General features: G+C 37.6%; 2 protein-coding genes across 2 annotated transcripts in view; one reads left to right on the plus strand and one right to left on the minus strand.

Moving 5' to 3' along the window:
- The window catches only part of unc5db (unc-5 netrin receptor Db), a 298,720-nt gene that overhangs the window by 172,926 nt on the left and 104,679 nt on the right, over nucleotides 1–21,115 (minus strand). Inside the window, exon 2 of the mRNA XM_080894516.1 lies at nucleotides 13,618–13,836. Coding sequence (XP_080750642.1) covers nucleotides 13,618–13,836 — 219 coding nt within the window. The remainder of the gene's footprint in view (nucleotides 1–13,617; nucleotides 13,837–21,115) is intronic.
- On the plus strand, nucleotides 5,770–7,303 carry LOC308404454 (uncharacterized protein). The gene is made up of 2 exons (XM_080894517.1): nucleotides 5,770–6,130; nucleotides 6,663–7,303. Exon 2 carries the CDS (start codon nucleotides 6,769–6,771, stop codon nucleotides 7,285–7,287), a length of 519 nt encoding a protein of 172 aa, XP_080750643.1. The 5' UTR covers nucleotides 5,770–6,130; nucleotides 6,663–6,768; the 3' UTR covers nucleotides 7,288–7,303.

Here is a 21,115-nt window from a genome sequence, read left to right on the forward strand (position 1 = left end):
CATACAATTCCAGATTATAGGGAATTCTGTGTCTGTGTTGAGCTTGAGCCTTGCCCATATGGAAAAGTAATAGGAAAAACTTCTAAAAGACTTGCATCAGCTTTAGCTTGCTTCATATAGTGAATCATATAAGGCTTATATGATTTACTCATGAAAGTGGCCACTTTCATATATTATTTTAGTAAGTATCCAAAACATACAAGTTCCATTTATATAATTTTTTCGAGGGATCTTATATCTGTTTTCACTCTTATATGCTTTTCATACAAGTTTCACACAAGACAGATACAAACTTTATAAGATTTATATATATCTTTTCCATATGGGTGGTTTTATTTGTTCCATGCATTATTGTTTCTTGTTATGGAGATGACCGATATTGGAAGCTAAATGAAAAGGCACACATATTTATTGCTTGGGGATTCCTTATTGAGTTCTTTACAGATGTTAGCAGTATTCACCTGTTCCCGGTGGCCTCCTCACCAAGATGTGGAGCAAAAAAGTGAAAGAAGCTCAATTACTTGCTGAATATATGTAGCCATTTAAAGCATGTGTGTTATTGAATTATTTATAGGAATGGTGCTTGTCTATGCGGCTATTTAACTTCTTACTTAGATTTTGCTGCCACCAGAGATTCAGAAACTCCTGCTGTAATAATAAAGGCTACAAATTGGGGAATTAATGTAATTTCAGCCTTTTGCCTTTGAACCTATAACTACACACGACCAACTCATGGTTTGCTGACACTGGTATTACCACTGTAGGAGTGGAAATGTACAAAAAGTTTAAAGTATTTATGAATCAGGTTAAGTCTTTAGAATCAGAAAGACAGAATCAGAAAGTAATATTGCTTAGTTCTAAAATGCATTGTGTTTGTAAATCCACTGTGATAACAGTAGACTGACTGCACTTACTTTTCTTAAGAAAACTCAACTCCATGGTGGGTTTTTGTTTGTTTTGCTAATAATTTAAAAAAAAAAAAGGGGGGGGGGGGGGGGCAATTTAGGCATTCATTGACTCACTGATACATTCATCCCTTCATTTTGTACGCTATTACTCAGTGGTTTTCTTGTCTAACCCACTTGGTATCAAATTGGGTTGTATGTGGCCGTAAACTAAAATGAGTTTGACATCCAGCTCAAAATGCTAAAAACCGTAATCAGTGTGTAATTTCAGTATCAGTCATGCCCTTTAATGTAACTCAATTTAACAGACAGAATGTACTCAGTATACTATTACATGGATAGCTTTAATTTGCTTCATCATGGTGTTAGTTCCGCCCTTCTATCCCCTCAAACTTGAGTCTGAGGTTCAAATCACAGCCAGTGGTTACCATGGCTACACAGCGTTTGGTAATAATATGTCAGTGCATCTGGCATATTAGGCAGGCCAATACGTAATCATGCAATATACTGCATATCAAGATTCTCTGTCATAAAGAGAAACCCTTGTATGCACGGATTTGGCTTATTTCATTGTTTAATACTTTAACATGTCCTTATCATTTATTTAATTATTTTTGAAATGTAATCTTTAAATATTACTAATTACTCTCTAAAAAATATCCTCAGTTCTAACTTAATATCATTTTGTTTGCAGCAGGTTTTTTCTTCTTTCCTTTTTTTTTCTTTTCTAATTTCCAGTTTTTATTTGCACAGTGTTTTTTGTAGCATTTTATAATACTGTTGATGAATGATATGACACTGAGTATTTATTTTTGTAACAAGTATTTTTATTTTTTAAATATTACATTTAAATAAATTTAAATGGCATTAAATGAATGTCTACAGAAAAAAACCCTTTGCCTCATTGATGTGCCGTGCAATTTAGAAAATGACAGAAATACATGTACTGTAAAATTAGTGGGGGCTTTATGGGTGAATGAATAAAGGTCTAAGTCAGAGCTTGAGATAAGTTATTCATCTATAGAATGAAGATGTGCAAAATAATACAGGAACAAAACTAAACTAAACTGAGAGGCGTTCTAACAAAATAAAAACAATGGACACCAACAGGATTGGAACAAAACATCCAACCTATAAGACAGAACAAGGTATATGCACCTGTGATATGTCTTGGACTCATCACACCAACAGAAACAATTTTGAAAGATCTCTTTGATCAGTGAAGGGGTGTGCCATCTTTCATCAAAAACCAGAGCGAGATCAAGTAGTCCCTGCTTCTCATCAAAATCCCTCCTCTCTGACTCCAGTTCAAAGACCACAGGGGAGCTTTGAACCCTCTGCTATGGGGATTGCAGCTGGTCATTATGTCAAAAAAGCCTGTCAATCATCTAAAAGCACATTTTTTGTATGACAACTAAAACAGAAAGCATCTCCGCATCTGAACAATACCCTTTTTATGTCAGAAACACTTTTTTTTTTCTCATAAAAACAAGGTTTGCATGTATTGTTACCTACAATAAGCCACTGTGCCACAGTGTTTAAGCTGTGAAGCAAACAAGAATACCTCCATGTACCGGGAACCAAAGTACACATGCATGTTTTGTTGTGTTTGCTTGGATTCCATTCACAATAACAATGTTTGCCCACTTGATCTAACTAATGATGCTGGTGCTGGATTGTAAACACATTTCTATCACCCGATTTTATCTTTTGGGTCCAGTGGATGAAGAGTGGAAATTAAGAACAAAGGAATTGTTTTTGCATATTCTGGTCCATGTTTTTGAAGTTTTACTGCAAGACATTAAAATTATGTCACACAAAACATAATGAGAGAAATGTTTCATTATGACCAGGGGCATGATGCCCACAGCTGTTTGGGACACCACTGCTACACCTTAATAACTGGTAGAGGTTCAGAAGAAAAAAATAAAAATAACTTGCACTGACAAACCTACTCCTTGGAGATGGGCTGGGAAACCAAAGACAGATGGATTAGCTCCATCTCTAATTTACAGTCTGCCTTGTCCAACCTAAAATAAACAGCTTCTGAAAAAGAAATCTTAATGTCCATGACAACATCATCTCACGATTATTATTAGTAGCAGTATTATTATTACTACTACTAGTAGTAGTAGTATTAGTAGAGTCAGTTCAGGTCACAATATCACAAAGAGATGTTTCCTTCTCAATTATTATTGAACAATGAAAAGACATGATATACATTTAAATCCAAAGAACCCAGCCCCTCATCTGTCAAGGAAAAATGCTGATTTTAATGAGGGATATTTTAAAAACATGTGTTTGTCGTTCTTCTCTCAGCATGTGAACACTTATAAACTGCTTAATTACAGATCTTCTTGTTCTGCTCTTTACACAACAGAGATGCTGCCACAAAGAGAGAGAGACGTGTCTCTGTGTCATTTGAAGACTAGGTGTAGCTTTTTCCATAAAGATGAAGCCTTACAGGATCCCTGTTTCATTAATTGAGGATACTATTTTTTTAGAAAGGCCACAGAGTGAAAACCGCTGGAGTTTGTGCGCAGTCTGCATCTTTGCCCATGTTCTCCTTGTGCGTGTATGGGTCCGCCTCTCAGGCTCCATCCAACAGTCCAAGAGACATATTAAGATATATTAGGTTAACTGGAGATTTGAATTGCAGGTTGTGGCTCCAGCCCCTCTACAACCCATTTGATGAGTAGTTGAGTAAATAAACAACCTAATAGATATTTAAATTTCAAATATGAATTCAGGTCATTAAAACAATAGCAACTGCCCAGTATATGCAGGTTCTAAGAGACAGAAATTGCTTCTGTATTGGGACAAGGTAAAGTGTAACATAATGGAAAATTACAAATAGATAAAGTACGTTTGTACATGCAACTGCATGTATTGTATGCATTTTTCTTTAATACTGTTCATTATTTTTGCTTTATTTGGCCCCCTCAGTTACCAATGTTAATTTAACATGCTATTAAACCCTAACCCTAACTATAATCAAAGTGCTCTAAAAACCATCATTCTAACTGGCAAAACAAATCAAAAGCTATACATATTTTTGTATTTGGCTTACACTTTAAAGAGTTAACACTAATGTCTAGAATAACACATTTGAGGCTGCCAACTTCCTGTGTGTTTTGTGGAACAATAAAGTTAATTTACAAATGTACTTGTCTTTCCCTCTTTGTCCAAAAAGAGTGACTCCAAGCACAGTTTAACTACGGTGTTTGCACAAAGATAGCCTCAAAGCTATGACAGAAGCATCTCAACATGATCAGGTTTAGGCCGGGGACTGGAGGGAAACTCTAATGTAGTGGAGGAGGTATCACATCCATTAATCACGCTGCCTTCTGTAGCATGGAAACAGGAATATTAATAAGTGGCCTCGTGTAAGCAACTCAGAGTAATGTGTTACTGGACTTGTAGGTATTGCATGTAATCAAATGAAGTCAGCCCCAGACCATCTCACTACCACCACCATGTTTGACTGTTCTTTTCATGAAATGTTGTTCGTTTTATGTATTGGGATGCAAACCTTTTTACCCACCGATAAGGTCAGTGTTCATAACTCAACACACTAAAGAGGCTGTGACCAGAGCAACATCTAAGTCCTTTTGTAACCTTTTGTTCTTGGAGCCATTTTGGGAAAGTTCTGTTCCATGGGCTGTGTCCCAATTCAGGGTCTGCACGCTTGAAGTACGCATTTCAAGTGTGATTACGTCACCGCCACGCGACGACGGCTGTCCCAATTCGAAGTGTACTTCAAATGCATACTCCAAATGCGCCGTCGATTTCCCCAAATATCAAGCGTGGTCCGGTGCACGCTTCGTGGTCCCATATATCCCACAATTCATAGCGCGGCGGTGGGTGTGGATAATTTTGCCGCAAAATATGGCAGAAGGGAGCGGCTGAAGAGGGTTTTTTTTCCCAAACTTTATTGAACTTATAAAGCGAACAGTCAGTCATTCCAGTTCAGTTTGTACAGGCAAATAAGAGTAACAATATACAGTACAATGAAATAAGAAGGATAAATAAATAAAGGATAAAAAAGAAAAAAAAAGGGGGGGGGGGATGTGACAGACTCCATGACAACTTTGTACTTGAAAGTTGTGACAGCTCATTCCTTAAACATTTCTGAATGAACTTCAATCAATGATAAACCTTTTTTATTGGAAGTTAATTTAAGAGAGTTTAAGTAATATTCAATTTCAATCAAAAGCATATTAAATGATGATATATATATATATATATGTATATATATATATATGTATATATATATATATATATATATATATATATATATATATATATATATACATATATATATATATATAGATATATATATATATATATATATATATATGTATATATATATATATCTATATATATATATATATATCTATATATATATATATATATATACATATATATATATACATATATATATATATATATATATATATATATATATATATATATGTATATATATATATATATATATATATATATATATATATATATATATATATATATATATATATATATATATATATATATATATATATATATATACCGTAATTGTCGGGCTATAAGCCGCTACTTTTTGCACAAGCTTTGAACCCTGCGGCTTTTAGTCAGGTGCGGCTTTTCTATGGATTGTCCATGATTTTTGTCATATTGTAAGATGATTTGTTTTGTTTGTTCCGCTGTTGTACGGCACTACGTTGCCTGGCGGAAGGGCATGTGATCGGACACACAGGGTTCAAGAGTGGTATGTTGGTCACGTGTCCATCCGCCAGGCAACATAGTGCCGGACAAATAGCGTGAAAAACAAACTTCAAATTAACGCTACACGTTCAGCGGGAGTCGTGGATGAAAAGCAAGTTATGCTCAACTCCACCGGTGGAATCTGACAGCGTGGAAAAGTGTGAAAACATCCATGATCACCAACGGATTTCGAAGGGCTGGACTGCTGCATGATGGAGAGGAAGACACCGCCACGGCCCTTCTGAGGGTGTTTGACTCTGACACTGACAACAAGGATTTCTTTGGTTTTGAAAGTGACAACGAAGGAGAGAAGCTGAGAGTGGATGACGTAGCCACCCTGAGCCTGTTCGTATCCGACACTGGAGAAGAGGACTTTGGTGGTTTTAGTGCGCGGGAAGATGGTGGTGAATGACTGACTTTTCTTCTTGTTAAAGCCGTGTCACTGCACCTGAGCCTAAAAGGTAGGCCGAATCTATTTTTCTGGTGTGCTGTAGGTTATTGTTATGTACTACATTTGTTACTCATTTATGAAGCACAGTACATGTTTCGTACTTGTAATTACCGCTACTTGTACATATACCTAAAAAGTTATGCAAATATGTACCCATAACTTGTTTTTCAAAATATTAATAAAAGTGATGTGTCTCCAAACAGCCATCTCTTTCCTGACAATTCCCTTTGTGCATATTCTCTTACATATGATAAGTCAACATTGAAACACCTGCGGCTTTTGGTCAGGTGCGGCTAATGTATGTACAAAACAGGATTTTCCCCTGATTTTAGCTTGTGCGGCTAATATTCAGGTGCGCTTTGTAGTCCGGGAAATACGGTATATGTATATGTATATATGTATATATGTATATGTATATATGTATATATGTATATATATATATATATATATATATATATATATATATATATATATATATATATATATCTCAGAGCTTGTTCTTGTGCTGCCATGATTAGTGCCTCTGTGCTGTCTTTCAACAGTACAAGATCCATAGAGGCTGGGGTCTATCACACCAGGCAAGACCCCAGGTGCAGGCTGTGTAAAGATGCCCCAGAGACAATCCAGCACATAACAGCAGGGTGCAAGATGCTAGCAGGCAAGGCATACATGGAACGCCATAACCAAGTGGCCGGCATAGTGTACAGGAACATCTGTGCCGAGTATAACCTGGAAGTCCCGAGGTCAAAATGGGAGATGCCCCCAAGGGTGGTGGAGAATGACCGAGCTAAGATCCTGTGGGACTTCCAGATACAGACGGACAAAATGGTGGTGGCTAACCAACCGGACATAGTGGTGGTAGACAAACAGAAGAAGACGGCCGTAGTGATCGATGTAGCGGTTCCGAATGACAGCAATATCAGGAAGAAGGAACACGAGAAGCTGGAGAAATACCAAGGGCTCAGAGAAGAGCTCGAGAGGATGTGGAGGGTGAAGGTAACGGTGGTCCCCGTGGTAATCGGAGCACTAGGTGCGGTGACTCCCAAGCTAGGCGAGTGGCTCCAGCAGATCCCGGGAATAACATCGGAGATCTCTGTCCAGAAGAGCGCAGTCCTGGGAACAGCTAAGATACTGCGCAGGACCCTCAAGCTCCCAGGCCTCTGGTAGAGGACCCGAGCTTGAAGGATAAACCGCCCGCAGGGGCGTGCTGGGTGTTTGTTGTGTTATATATATATATATATATATATATATATATATATATATATATATATATATATCTATCTGGCAATACTATAATATTGGCCATATTATATTTATGTTACCACAGTGAGATGATTTTAGTCTCATGAACAACATTAACTAATTGTTATTTACTAACTAATCTTAAATGACTGTTCAGCACAGAAATGAAGCCCAACTATCATGTTTTACAGTCCTGTGGTCTCAGCCTCAGATACTCAACTAATCAATGTGATGTCATGACAAAAATGAATGACCAACAAAACATTTTTCTCCTTCATTTCTGTCAAACAATGCTGTATGTAACGTGTCTCGCGGTTAGCATCATGGTTGCTAGGCAACCTGAACAGCGCGACGAAGCGTATACCGTCCCATTTCACAAGCCTCTCACTTCCGCACTTCTCGTACTTATAGTACGCACCGTACGTAGTATGCGTAGTGCACGTACTTCAAGCGTGCAGACCCTGAATTGGGACACAGCCATGTTTTCTCCATTTGTAGAGTGGAGTCTGAAAACCTTACAAATGGCTTTGTAATCTTTTCCAGACTAATAGATTTTGTTTCTCATCTCTTCTTCAGTTTCTTTAGATTGTGGTTTAATGTGTTTCTTTTTCAGATCATTTTATTCTACTTCACTTTGTCAGACATCTTCTATTTAAGGGTTTCTTGATCAACAGTTGTACGTGTAATGGGGCCTCAGTGTGGCTTGTAAAATTGTACACAGCTTTCCAAAAATGTAGTTAATTATAGTTAATTCATAATTTAACAAATGAAAGCACTGCTTGCTTTGTTTAATCTGATGAAATGCCACTGCTTAAATGTGAATTCTTTGTACTAATCTAGCCCTTGTTAATTCATATCTTTATAAGACTCAAAACATTTCTAAGATTATCATGATCACGGCATGATTATCCCAATGGTTTTTGAAGCCTTAGTCATTAGTATATATTACTTTTTTTGGAACCACGTGACCATATTTGGATGAGATTGTAGAATGCTTGGTTAGCAAGCTAGAACCATGAACTACTGTATATGTTTGTAAAGCACAGATTCGCATACGTGGTTATTAGTGCTAAGTGAAAGATTAAATAAAATAAATCAACATAAATAGTAAAATTTCACTCACTCAACACATATTCTTGGACAGTCTATACCACACAGAAAGTCATATTATTTGTCAGTTAATTTTATTCTGCCACAAACAAGAATCCTGTACTTTGATATGCAAAGCAGACAACTGTTAACTATAGCTCCCCATGTTAGCACCTACCAGTAAAAACAAAAAAAATTAAAATTCACCCACCGAGGTATTTTAATGTGGGAACCTGTGGAAGTAGACACTCTCGTGGTCTTTTTTTTATTTAATGTGGAAATTACCACTTGATTCTACAGTCACAATAATATGGTTACCTTTGATATGTTGAACAACTAGAGAGCAGACACAAAGTTAGCCATTCTACTTTGTATTCTTATTTATACAGCAATATAGAACAAATAGCTGACAAAAACTGGCCTTAATACCAGACTAAGAATGAAAAGTGTAGCAGCAGGACCCCTGAGTGTATTGATCTCAGCAAGGGATTACTGCTTATGAATTCAGCTTTTTAGTTGTTAGGGGAAAGGTGTTATATGTTATTTGTAAAGGTTCCACAACCTTTTAATTCCGGAAGCAAGAATTTGAGATTTTTACTTCAACCTTTTGTTAACATAGCAGCTGTATGCTGTAGCCTCGAGGCAACAGCAAAAGCTTTTGGTATAGCGTCTCACTCTTATCTGTCAAATCCACTGATTAGCTTCCCTCCTGCTGGATGCTGGATGTTGATGTGGAATATGAACTGAGCTGGGCCAAATACCACCAAGTGAACTTTCCCTTGTACTTTTCCACTGTACACAAAACAACAAACAATTTGAAGTTCCAAATTTCATTTTGCCATTATCAAGCTCACAACAATTTCACAGCACAGCAATCACACTATAATGAACTTCCAGAAGCAATTAAAGGCTCTTTCTGTGGAGAGACCTTCATGAATACAAGAAAGACGGCTTTCTTGCAGCCTGTAATCACAGAGCATTCCAGCCGAGGTGTCACATTGGCTTTTGTTGTTTGCCAGAAATCCTTTCAGGAGGCCTCAGTCAGGTCTTCTAATCAACACGCTTCCGCTTGACAAAAGCTAATGGGACTTAATTGGTATGGCACGCCACTGCTTCCATCACACTTCAAATCACAACCTCGCCCGACACTTATATCATTTGGACATGTATTGGTGGCACACATTGTTTAAACAGTATTCACACATTATTTTAAGGTTCCCAGCTGGTGTAGCCTGAGGGCCAGCATAGTTTCTGAGTGACTAGCCTTGGTCATGGCCTCTGTAAAGCACTTTGTGATTTTATCTTGAAAGGTGCTATATAAATAAAATTTTACTTTACTTACTTTACTAAATAAAATGACTTAACTAATCAGTTTAATTTTTGAACATATAAGCAGTAAACTAAACACAGTGAATAATAAAAACGACTGCAATGAGAAAGTGCAATTTAGGCTTTTAGGAATGATTAAACTCTTAGTCGGGGTATTTAGAACTGAACTGGGTGTACTGATGCTTCTGAAAATTCTTACATTTTCAAAGAATACCAGTTATTAAGCTTAATAAGAGGAACAAGACAATAAAGCAGATGCTCTCCAGAGATACATGCAGAGGGAAAAGTGTTACCCAAGGGGTACTCAACTAATTTAAAACTGCACTTGCATAAAGTGCAGAGGACTTGCAAGAGAAAGATTAAAAATAACAAATGAAAAAAATCAGTTTAGTCAGTAGAGACTTACCTCTTAAAATTCACCAGGTCACCTTCACTTTTAGCCTTTTATGTGTAATTTTCATCTATTTTGCATACCCCAATTGAAAGCTTACAGAAGAGCTGTAAAACTAAACTGCGCCTAACAGATTTGATTTCAAAGGGACGTCATCTAGTTGCTGAAACTCTGCTAGTGTGGCATGTGGCTAAAACCTAACCTAACTATAATCCTACCTCCAAATGGTTTGAAAGCAACCAAGTGGATGGTAAGAGTTTATAATATACATCAAGTATGAACATTCAGCATGGTAGAGTCTATGTAGAATCTTGGTGTTATGTAAGCGCATGCTTTGATTTTGCGAATCAAGTATTCTTTTATCAGCGTGTACTCTTCATCATCTGGTATAGAATAAAACCCAAGATAGGCAGTCATATGCTTCAGTGATACAGTTATACAAAGACTGTAAAAATTAACCTATGCCAACACCTGAGACTACAATTGTGGAGGAAAGTGGAGGAAAACACGTCTTCTACAGTTCAATTGAAAAAAAACCTTAGCTAATGTGTAGCTTACATGTAGGATTTACAGGTTACTGGCTCTGGTGCCTACTGTATAAAACAGTGATATTTTATGTCTGCAAAGAGGGGCACTATTGTACAAAATGGAAAAGCCATTTATTAGAAAGTCTAACCATTTATTAGGTTTGACTTGCTGAAAAAAGAGCACAGAGAGAGGCAAACTCTTTCTAGGGAGAGTAGTTACTAGGGAAGGAACATTGTCTTAATAAAGGAAACCATCCATATATAGGCAGAGAAAAAAAGAACTACTGAAATCACAAATCTACTACACAAAGTTGATGTGATGCCGTTTTTTATAAGTCATTTTATAACCTCCTGTTGGAAGTCAGTGCTGTTGAGCTGGCATTCACTCGTTCTAAAGGTGTTAAAACAATGTGGAAGAAATTTGGCAGCCTTTCTTCTGCTTGGTAGGAAACTCGCAGCAAACAAACATTCTTGTCTAAATGAAACGCTTTGTTGGCCCATCAGTCAATCTACCCAACCATTCTCCCTAAGAGTGATTTTGTTGTTGCTGCTTCAGTGAGATCACACTGCTTCTGACTTTGTTTCTAGCAAAAATTCTCTATAGTTCACCAAAAGAATCTCATTTCTGGTGAATTAAAAATTGATTTTGTAAAACTGTATGTATTTATTTAAGTCAGCTCTTGTTGTCTGGATGCCACACACTGGACACCGCATAGTTAAATAATTTTAGTTTGTTGAAAGTTCCTTTTCCTCAGTGAGTTTTTTTCATGTAAAATGTGAACTATTATAAACAACAAGAAAAAATTCTAAGTTAGAACAGACACAGTTAGTTGATGGAAAGGATTTTTCTACTTGTGTTGCAGAAAAGTTTCTTTTGTATGAAGATGGCACCTTAAACTTCTTTGCACCAGATGGAATATAACTGGGTTTTCTTTGAAATTTGACTCACATGGTTTACATCCATCATGGTTAGAGTTTGCCCAAAGTTGGGTTTATGAATCAAAATTTGAAGGTAAATGTTTCAGTATCTTCACATATTTCTGTGTTCATTCCAAATTAAAGCTATTTGACTGTTTCCTTCTAAAATTTCTCCACCCAAGGGAACTGCAGTACAACACGGTGAACCAGCATCTACTCAATGGGCTCAAAGGAAGTACTTCCTAAATTAAAAATGAATCAAAAATGTAATTTAATAATCAAATGTGCATCAAACATGCAATTTAACTATTAATTTTCAATTTAGCTGCAGTCAAGGGGAACTGCTGCTGTAACACTATTTCAGAGTGTGCAATCATACCAGAAAAAGCATTTAAAAATGGGTCTTCTTCATTGCTGTGAGTGACGGCTCATGTGAAAGTAGCTGAAATCAGGCTGATGTGGTACAGTATATAAACCTCCATCTAGTAATGCAAGGAGCTTAAAATAAGCACTTCACATATTGCTTGGCCCAGCTATGATTACTGAGGCTGTTCTGCTTTTGTTGCCTTAAATCATCTGAGGCCACACTGATATTTCTCTTGATGGTCTGCCTAAGCTGCTGTGGTCAGGACCTGAAGTCATTTTCATGACTGTCATGACTGCCAAGTCCACCAGAACGCCCCAGTTGGGATGCAAACCAAGAACCTTCTTACCGTAATTGAAATGGGTTTATGGTTTTAGCCAGTTAAGTTGGTTCAGGCAAGTAACCAGGATGCCTCATGGATGAATTCTAGGTGTTTCTGGGAGACACTGCAGAGATTATAATGCCTCAGTGGACTTGAGAACATTGTGGTTCCCCACATTACCAGATAGAGGAGTTGGTTTGGCGAGAAGGTCTGAAAATATGGCAAAACTGATTTTTTAAAAGATGGTTTTGATCTTTGTTAGAATGATTATTTAACATGGTCTCTGATGCCAGGATATGGGAGAACAAATGAATAAATATTAATATGAGATAATATGATTGCTTGAGGTCAGGGTTACCAGTGAGTAGGTCAATGGCACTTTCCTCAGTGTCAGCAAAATTCAAGTAAACTTTCCTTCAGCATCATTTTAGTTGACATATATTTAGCTGAAATATCCATAGTAACTTTGTAATTTAGTTTACATAATCATGGTTGTAGTTGAGCTTTACTCATTTTTCTGAAATAGTCAAAATATGTTTATCTAGAGTTTAGTCAAGGCAAGGCAAGGTTTTAGTTTAAATTATGTTAGATTTCTTTTGTTTCTACATTCTTTAATCATTTTGATGATTCGAACTAAATAAATGAAAGAAATTTTAGACCGTGGGGAAAAAAAACTACTAAACTGGAACACCAGTGTTTGCTTTGACAGATGCTACAGATCTCTGCAGAGACCTTTAAAATGGAGAACTGTTTACGTATGCAATCATCTGACTTGAACACATCATCTAGTTTATCCATAATGTTTCTGAGGGAGACATAAAACAAGTTTTCTTTGTCAAATTTTGTTTTCATGTTTGCTGAATTTCCTTTGTGAAAAACAGGTATTCAAATAAAACTGATTTATTTTAACTTTATAATTAACAATATTAATACTGTTGTTATGTAAGCTTAAAAACTGTTTCAACACACAGACTGTCACCATGTAAAATGCGAATCCCTTTAGCAAAAAGTTTAAATTTCTTGTCTTCTGATAACACCAAAGAGTAGTTGAATATAGTAAATAACAGTTATTAACAATAAATATCAGTAAATGCTGGTGTTACTGAACAGTTTTCAAAAGCTCAGTAGTACACAAACTCGATAGATAGCATCATTTGCTTAATTTAATTAATTTACAAGTTTATGTTACTTTTTAAACATTAAAACCAAGAGCTTTATGTGGAAGTGTATATCATCATTATTATTATTATTATTATTATTATTATTATTATTATTATCATCATCATGTGTGGAAGTATAAAAAGCTTTGTCTTACCAGTGTTGAGGTCCTTGTACTCGTGAGAGAAGTGCTCGTTCTGATGAACCCACTCCCCATTGCATTTGAAGAAGATCTGTAAGGCAGGCACAGCTCGACAGCGCAGCTTGATAGGGTTACTTTTGACAATGTAGGCATCCTCCGGCTCCTGGATGAAGTGGGGCAGGGTGCCCTGTACCGAAGGTACAGCATCTGGTTGAGAATCACCTGTGGCACCACCTATAACACAAAACCCTGGTTACTTCACCATCCTAGTTGTTTCTTTAAGGGGAAAAAATAAGAGCAGAACAGGTAGTCTGATGGAAACAAAGACATCATTGTTCTGGTATCAGGTGGATACGCAATTTAGCAGTGAAAAGTACATTTTATTTTACAAACAAGATGATAACAGCAACTACTTTCAGATTTAAAACGATTGCTCAGTGGACAGTGTTTTGACATCGGCATTCATCAGAAGCTAACATATTGTAGAAAAGCAGAGTACACTCAGAGCACAATTCATCCCCCATCCGAGCAAAACTCTTCTTCTCAGAGCAATTTGCAGATGAATGAAATCAGAGCGGAACAAGTGGAGAGGAATTAGGAGGAGACTGATTACCCAAATTGTGGCTGTGGAGTCTGAATACATCTTATCTCAGCCACAAGGCCTGGATTTTAGTCGACACAAAAACAGCCTTTGTGCTGGCGCCAGCATGCCCCTTTGTTTAACGACAATTCACGGCAGGTTACTCTGTTTTTTTCGTTTTGATGGTTGACAGTTCATTGATCTAAGCGCACTATTAGAATCGTGGACTCTTACACTTCATATGTATTTTTTTTTTCCTTCAAAGAAAGGTTCTAGACTCACATTTTGTCATTTGGCCATCTCTTCTGGGTAAAGCACAGTGAGTTCTGTGGGCTGGGACAATGGGGAACAGGATGTTTGTGCTCCTGCCATCCCCGGGATCCTTCTCAGAATTACACCTCAGTCGAATCAAGACAGCTCCAGCTAAGCTATTCAGTGCCATAAAAGCCAATGAGAGCTATTATGCCCCCGCTATCAAATCCAATCCTGTCCCTTGAAATCGAATCTGCACTCTCACCACTTCTCTCAATCAATGTTGTCCTTGTTAAATGGGTAAATGAATGGATGCGGGTGTATAGAAGAGCCACACATAAAACAAACAGACAGGGAGGTGAATGACTGGAAATTATACAGTTTGCTGACATTTCTCAGTATAGTATGTCTCTATCACAATGCTACGACATGTACTTCCTGTAAGTAATCATATCACCGTTATATCCTCAACACACCTTAAAATAATTACAGAAACAAGGGACATGATGATTTCAGATCCAATCACTGATCAGCTGGCACATTTATGTGATGTGTTAATCCATATTCATTCATGGCCCTCAGATGTATTTAGCGCTGTAAAAGCTGGGAAATAATACAGAACTATGGGCATAACATTTACACATACATCTTTTCTGATTTGTTTAACTGTAACATTCACTTTTAGAGTGTTTTCAATAACTTCTTAATTTGCCTTTTTTTTTAATTTTCATGTAAAGTTTTAATTCTGTATAAAGCTAGCTTTAAACATTTTCATAACTACGTAGGATCATTTTTAGCATGGTTAAGGTGGAGGGTGGTTTTTGAAAAAATAGTTGTTTTCAGGTCCATCTAAAAAATTAGAAAAATTTAATTAGAAAAATCAGAAAAAAAAAATCAAATTTTGCCCTTTAATGGAACTCACAAACTCAATATCTCAAATTACTGTAATATTGAATTATTGCTATTCAAACAGTATAAATACCATGTATATTTCAGTCTAGTTCAGTACACACAGCCATGGGAAAGACTGCTGACTTTACAGTTGTTCAGATGATGATCACTGACACCTTCCACAATGAGGGTGAGACAGAGAAGGCCTTTACTAAAAAGGCTGGCTGTTTGCAAAGTGCCACAGTATACTAACGTAAACCTGACTTGAAGAGAAAATGAAAAGAACCAGAAAAGAAATGGACTGTGGCTCAGTATTCCAAAGTCCTCTTTATTTGGAAATTAGTGACTACAAGTCTGGAGAATGAATGGAGAAGCACATAATCCAAGGTGTTTGAAGTCCAGTGTGCAGTCTGTAATGATTCCCATGCCATCTGCTGGTGTTGGCTGATCCAATGTATGTTATCAGGCCAAAAGTCAATGCAGCCATCTACCAGGAGCATTTCATGTTTCCATCTGTTGACATGCTTTATGGAGATGCGACTTTGCTTTTCCAACAGGATTTTGCAAAAACTGAACCAAATGCTTTTCTGACCATGATATTATTGTGCTTAATCAGCCAGCCAATATGCCTGACATGAACCTCATACATACTCTATCAGGCATTCTCAAAAGGAAGATGAGAAACACCTGACCCAAATATACAGACAAGCTCAATCTTACACAGGTGTTCAACTAATAGTAAACTACAAAGAATGACATCAAAAAAGAAAGTGAAAAAATGAAATAGTAAAAATAACTCATAAGAAAACTTACATAAAAAATATCCCATCATGGTCAAATACTTCCATTTTGTCACAATACAGTTACAAAAAAACCACGATGCCACAGGGTCCTGCACGAGCACTGATTTGAGAAGAGTTAAGAGTGTGGCCTGTCTTCCACTGCTAGACCCAGTGCATCATTGCACTAAAGCCAGAGGGTATCACAAGCAGCTTTGACAGAACACAAGTATTTAATGTCCTGGGACAGAGAACAGACTATAATGCCAGTATATTAATATATTGTAATGGAGTATCGCTGTGTTTTGCAGTGTTAAAGTGAGATGCCACAGGAATATTCAGGATCTTTTTTTTGTATTTTGCTTCTGAGCTCATTTTTGCAGTGTAAATCAAACCGTACTGACATTTTATTACGTGAATCCCCAGTGTGATAACAGTCCTTAAAATAGGTCATGCTTAAATTCAAAAGAGTACATGACTGAAAAGAAATAACTGTGAACAAGTTTTATATTTTTGAATTAATTGTAATATTTTCCTACAGTTTAGCCAAACGCAATTACTAATGAAAATCGATAGAAAAGACTTATTTAATCATATGATGTCTTGATATATAACTCAATGTGTAACATTTAACCCTGTGATATTTCATCTTAGGCTACGTCTACACGTACATGGGTATTTTTGAAAACTGAGATTTTCCTTTTTTTTAAAATCCTGTCCACACGTCAACGCAAAAACGAAGGAAAATGCTGCTAGGAACATGCCAAAGAAACAGGTGGCGATATATTCCTAACCGTGTAGGAATGTTGGCCAATCAGAAGTCTAGAAGCATAGGTGGGAAAGAGTAAACAAAGATGGCGCATAGAAGCAGAAAGGAGTCTTGTGTGAAGGGACAATAACTGTGTGCGTGTATATGTAAGCATTTAAAAACTACAGAGAGTGAAACTAACAGTAACAGTATTTTGTCTAAGTTAGGGTGACCAACTGGACATGTCCACTTTTCACGTTCTGTCCGCGGTGTCCAAGATTGATGAAAATGTCTGGGTTTTTCTATAGGCCTACAGAGGAACCATAGTTTTAAGTTTTAAGTTTTATTTGTCATATGCAAGTTAGCACAGAGTCAACATTGCAATGAAATGTGTTTGACGAGCAGCAGTCACTCAGCAGCATGGTACAGTAGAAGAAAATATAATAAAATAATAAAAAAAATAGTAAAGAGCAAAATATTAGAGAGACGTGGTAAAAAGAGAAAAGATGACTAAATATATATGTATCTATAAATATAAATATATGTACACTAGTGATTAAATAAGAAAATCTTGAAAAGAAATATGACGGGAGGGCAGATGGGATATTGCACAGGAATGAGCAGCAGAAAATTACAGTATTGCACTTTTTAAATATAAATATCAATGACAATAAAGTGGAGTGACCAGTGCAGTGCATATGTGTAGGGATGGGTACCGGTTTGACATAAACGGTAGTAACCAGACCGAAAAGCAGCGCACATTTCGGTGCTTTATTTCGGTGCTTCCCCCGCCCCCTGAGATGGCATACACTTTACAGGGAGTGCAGAATTATTAGGCAAATGAGTATTTTGTCCACATCATCCTCTTCATGCATGTTGTCTTACTCCAAGCTGTATAGGCTCGAAAGCCTACTACCAATTAAGCATATTAGGTGATGTGCATCTCTGTAATGAGAAGGGGTGTGGTCTAATGACCAACACCCTATATCAGGTGTGCATAATTATTAGGCAACGTCCTTTCCTTTGGCAAAATGGGTCAGAAGAAGGACTTGACAGGCTCAGAAAAGTCAAAAATAGTGAGATATCTTGCAGAGGGATGCAGCAGTCTCAAAATTGAGAAGCTTCTGAAGCGTGATCATCGAACAATCAAGCGTTTCATTCAAAATAGTCAACAGGGTCGCAAGAAGCGTGTGGAAAAACCAAGGCGCAAAATAACTGCCCATGAACTGAGAAAAGTCAAGCGTGCAGCTGCCAAGATGCCACTTGCCACCAGTTTGGCCATATTTCAGAGCTGCAACATCACTGGAGTGCCCAAAAGCACAAGGTGTGCAATACTCAGAGACATGGCCAAGGTAAGAAAGGCTGAAAGACGACCACCACTGAACAAGACACACAAGCTGAAACGTCAAGACTGGGCCAAGAAATATCTCAAGACTGGTTTTTCTAAGGTTTTATGGACTGATGACATGAGAGTGAGTCTTGATGGGCCAGATGGATGGGCCCGTGGCGGGATTGGTAAAGGGCAGAGAGCTCCAGTCCGACTCAGACGCCAGCAAGGTGGAGGTGGAGTACTGGTTTGGGCTGGTATCATCAAAGATGAGCTTGTGGGGCCTTTTCAGGTTGAGGATGGAGTCAAGCTCAACTCCCAGTCCTAATGCCAGTTTCTGGAAGACACCTTCTTCAAGCAGTGGTACAGGAAGAAGTCTGCATCCTTCAAGAAAAACATGATTTTCATGCAGGACAATGCTCCATCACACGCGTCCAAGTACTCCACAGCGTGGCTGGCAAGAAAGGGTATAAAAGAAGAAAAACTAATGACATGGCCACCTTGTTCACCTGATCTGAACCCCATTGAGAACCTGTGGTCCATCATCAAATGTGAGATTTACAAGGAGGGAAAACAGTACACCTCTCTGAACAGTGTCTGGGAGGCTGTGGTTGCTGCTGCACGCAATGTTGATGGTGAACAGATCAAAACACTGACAGAATCCATGGATGGCAGGCTTTTGAGTGTCCTTGCAAAGAAAGGTGGCTATATTGGTCGCTGATTTGTTTTTGAATGTCAGAAGTGTATATTTGTGAATGTGGAGATGTTATATTGGTTTCACTGGTAAAAATAAATGATTGAAATGGGTATATATTTGTTTTTTGTTAAGTTGCCTAATAGTTATGCACAGTAATAGTCACCTGCACACACAGATATCCCCCTAAAATAGCTAAAACTAAAAGCAAACTAAAAACTACTTCCAAAAACATTCAGCTTTGATATTAATGAGTTTTTTGGGTTCATTGAGAACATGGTTGTTGTTCAATAATAAAATTATTCCTCAAAAATACAACTTGCCTTATAATTCTGCACTCCCTGTAGATTCTAGCCAATCATTTTACATTTCCGAGGATAGTAGGCGGGTCCAGGTACGTACGTTCTTTTAGAGCAGAGCTACAGATTAAAAATGCCCAAGGCGAAGCGGTCAAAAGTCTGGCTGTACTTCACAGCAAAAGATGCAAACTCAGCAGCCTGCAACAAGTGCTTTAAGGTGATACTGTGCAAAGGAGGTAACACCTCAAATCCGATGAAACACCTGGTGACGCATAGCGTTTTTTTGAAAGCTGAGAAATGCGCTGTATTTGATAGCTTGCTGCGAGACCTCACAACGTGCACATCTACTGCGGGTGGGTTGCCTGTTATCGGACCTGGAGTTAGCAACATCTCCCAAAAACCCAAAGAGGAGAGTCCTGGCCCCTAGCTCTGCCAGTGTAGCAGAAATGATGACGGACGATGATGGCAGCAGCAGCCGTTCTTCTCTGCGTGAGTAGCTTAATGTTGTTTGTGTGTAATTTACGTTGAGTAGGCTAACCACGTTATTACATTAATGCATGTAAGGTGAACTAGCAAACACCGTCGTAGTTACATGCGGCTGTCTTCTTGTTTGATGGCAGATACTCCCTTCACCCTGGCCAAAAAGGCTAAAATGACCAAAGAAAAATTGGAAAACAGCTAAACATGAGAGGTTTTTAGACAAGGTTTGTGTTTTTTCCATTGTTTAAGCACTGCTTCCAGCCAAGAGTGATACCATATATGCCCTATAGCTGCAGAAAAGGCTAACATTGTTATCTTTTTACAAAAAAACAGCTGAACATGAGAGGTTTTTGGACCAATTTTGTGTTCTCCATTCTTTAAGCACCGGCACTGTTTCAAATGTACCGGTTTGTTACTGGTATCGGATAAAACCTAAACGATACCCATCCCTACATATGTGTGATGTCATCCCCGAGCTGATGCTTTGTGAGCGCTTCTTCTGCGCTCACAGATCGGACAGACAGCGCGCAGCAGTGTGCCTGATGATTTTTAAAAGACGTCAAAGTGCAAGTGGAGCTTTTCAGATAAACTGCAAAATAAATTTCCCTTGTACGGTCCTAGTAATTTTTTGCCCTTGTTGACTTGTAAAAGCTTATATGACATTTTTGTTTCACCATTCATTAACCGCACAGAGAAGCCATTGTTTAAATGTGTTAAACATTTCTTTAAGCAAACAGTATTATTCTTCATGCTCTTCATGAATGGGCCAAGTGTCCTCTTTTTTGGAAATCAAAATATGGTCACCCTAGTCTAAGTCGACCATTGTAGAAATCCATTTCACTGAAACAAGTGCACAGTGTGACGTCAAAAAAGGCGCACACCTTTGACGCTGCGTTTTCTCCATTTTCCTCGTCCACACGTAAATGCAAAAATTGAGTTTTCGAAAATCAACACCCTGGCAGGAGTTTTAAAAAATCTCAGTTTTCAGTGACCGAAAACGCCGCAAATGTGCAAACGCATAGAAAAATCTGCGTTTTCAAAAATACCCGGATATGTGTGGACGTAGCCTTAGTCATCTTTGGTGATAGCCGATGGAGCTAACAAATATATGTTATGGGAATATAAAAGTCATTTCTTAAAAACAGGAGACAGAGACAGTGTTTATTCTAACAGACATACATCAAAAACTACATTTCCCCCCCCAGAATGTTTCTTTGCTTATCTTCAGAACATAGTTAGGACCTAAGGCTGGGGTTTTCAATAGTGATAACCTAGACCTCACGGGGTTAAAGCATCCAATTCAAGTCAAACCACTTTCCTTTCCTAAACCTACTCAAGAATATATTAATAACCTTGTAACTGGAAATATACTTTTGTCATGTCCAGTTTAAAATAAATACATAAGTAATTAATAGTGATGGCCAAAGATGCCAAACTTAAAGCATCAAGGGGTGATGCTTTCA

This window comes from Rhamphochromis sp. 'chilingali', assembly GCF_963969265.1.
Source record: "Rhamphochromis sp. 'chilingali' genome assembly, chromosome: 10".
Classification (NCBI taxonomy): domain Eukaryota; kingdom Metazoa; phylum Chordata; class Actinopteri; order Cichliformes; family Cichlidae; genus Rhamphochromis; species Rhamphochromis sp. 'chilingali'.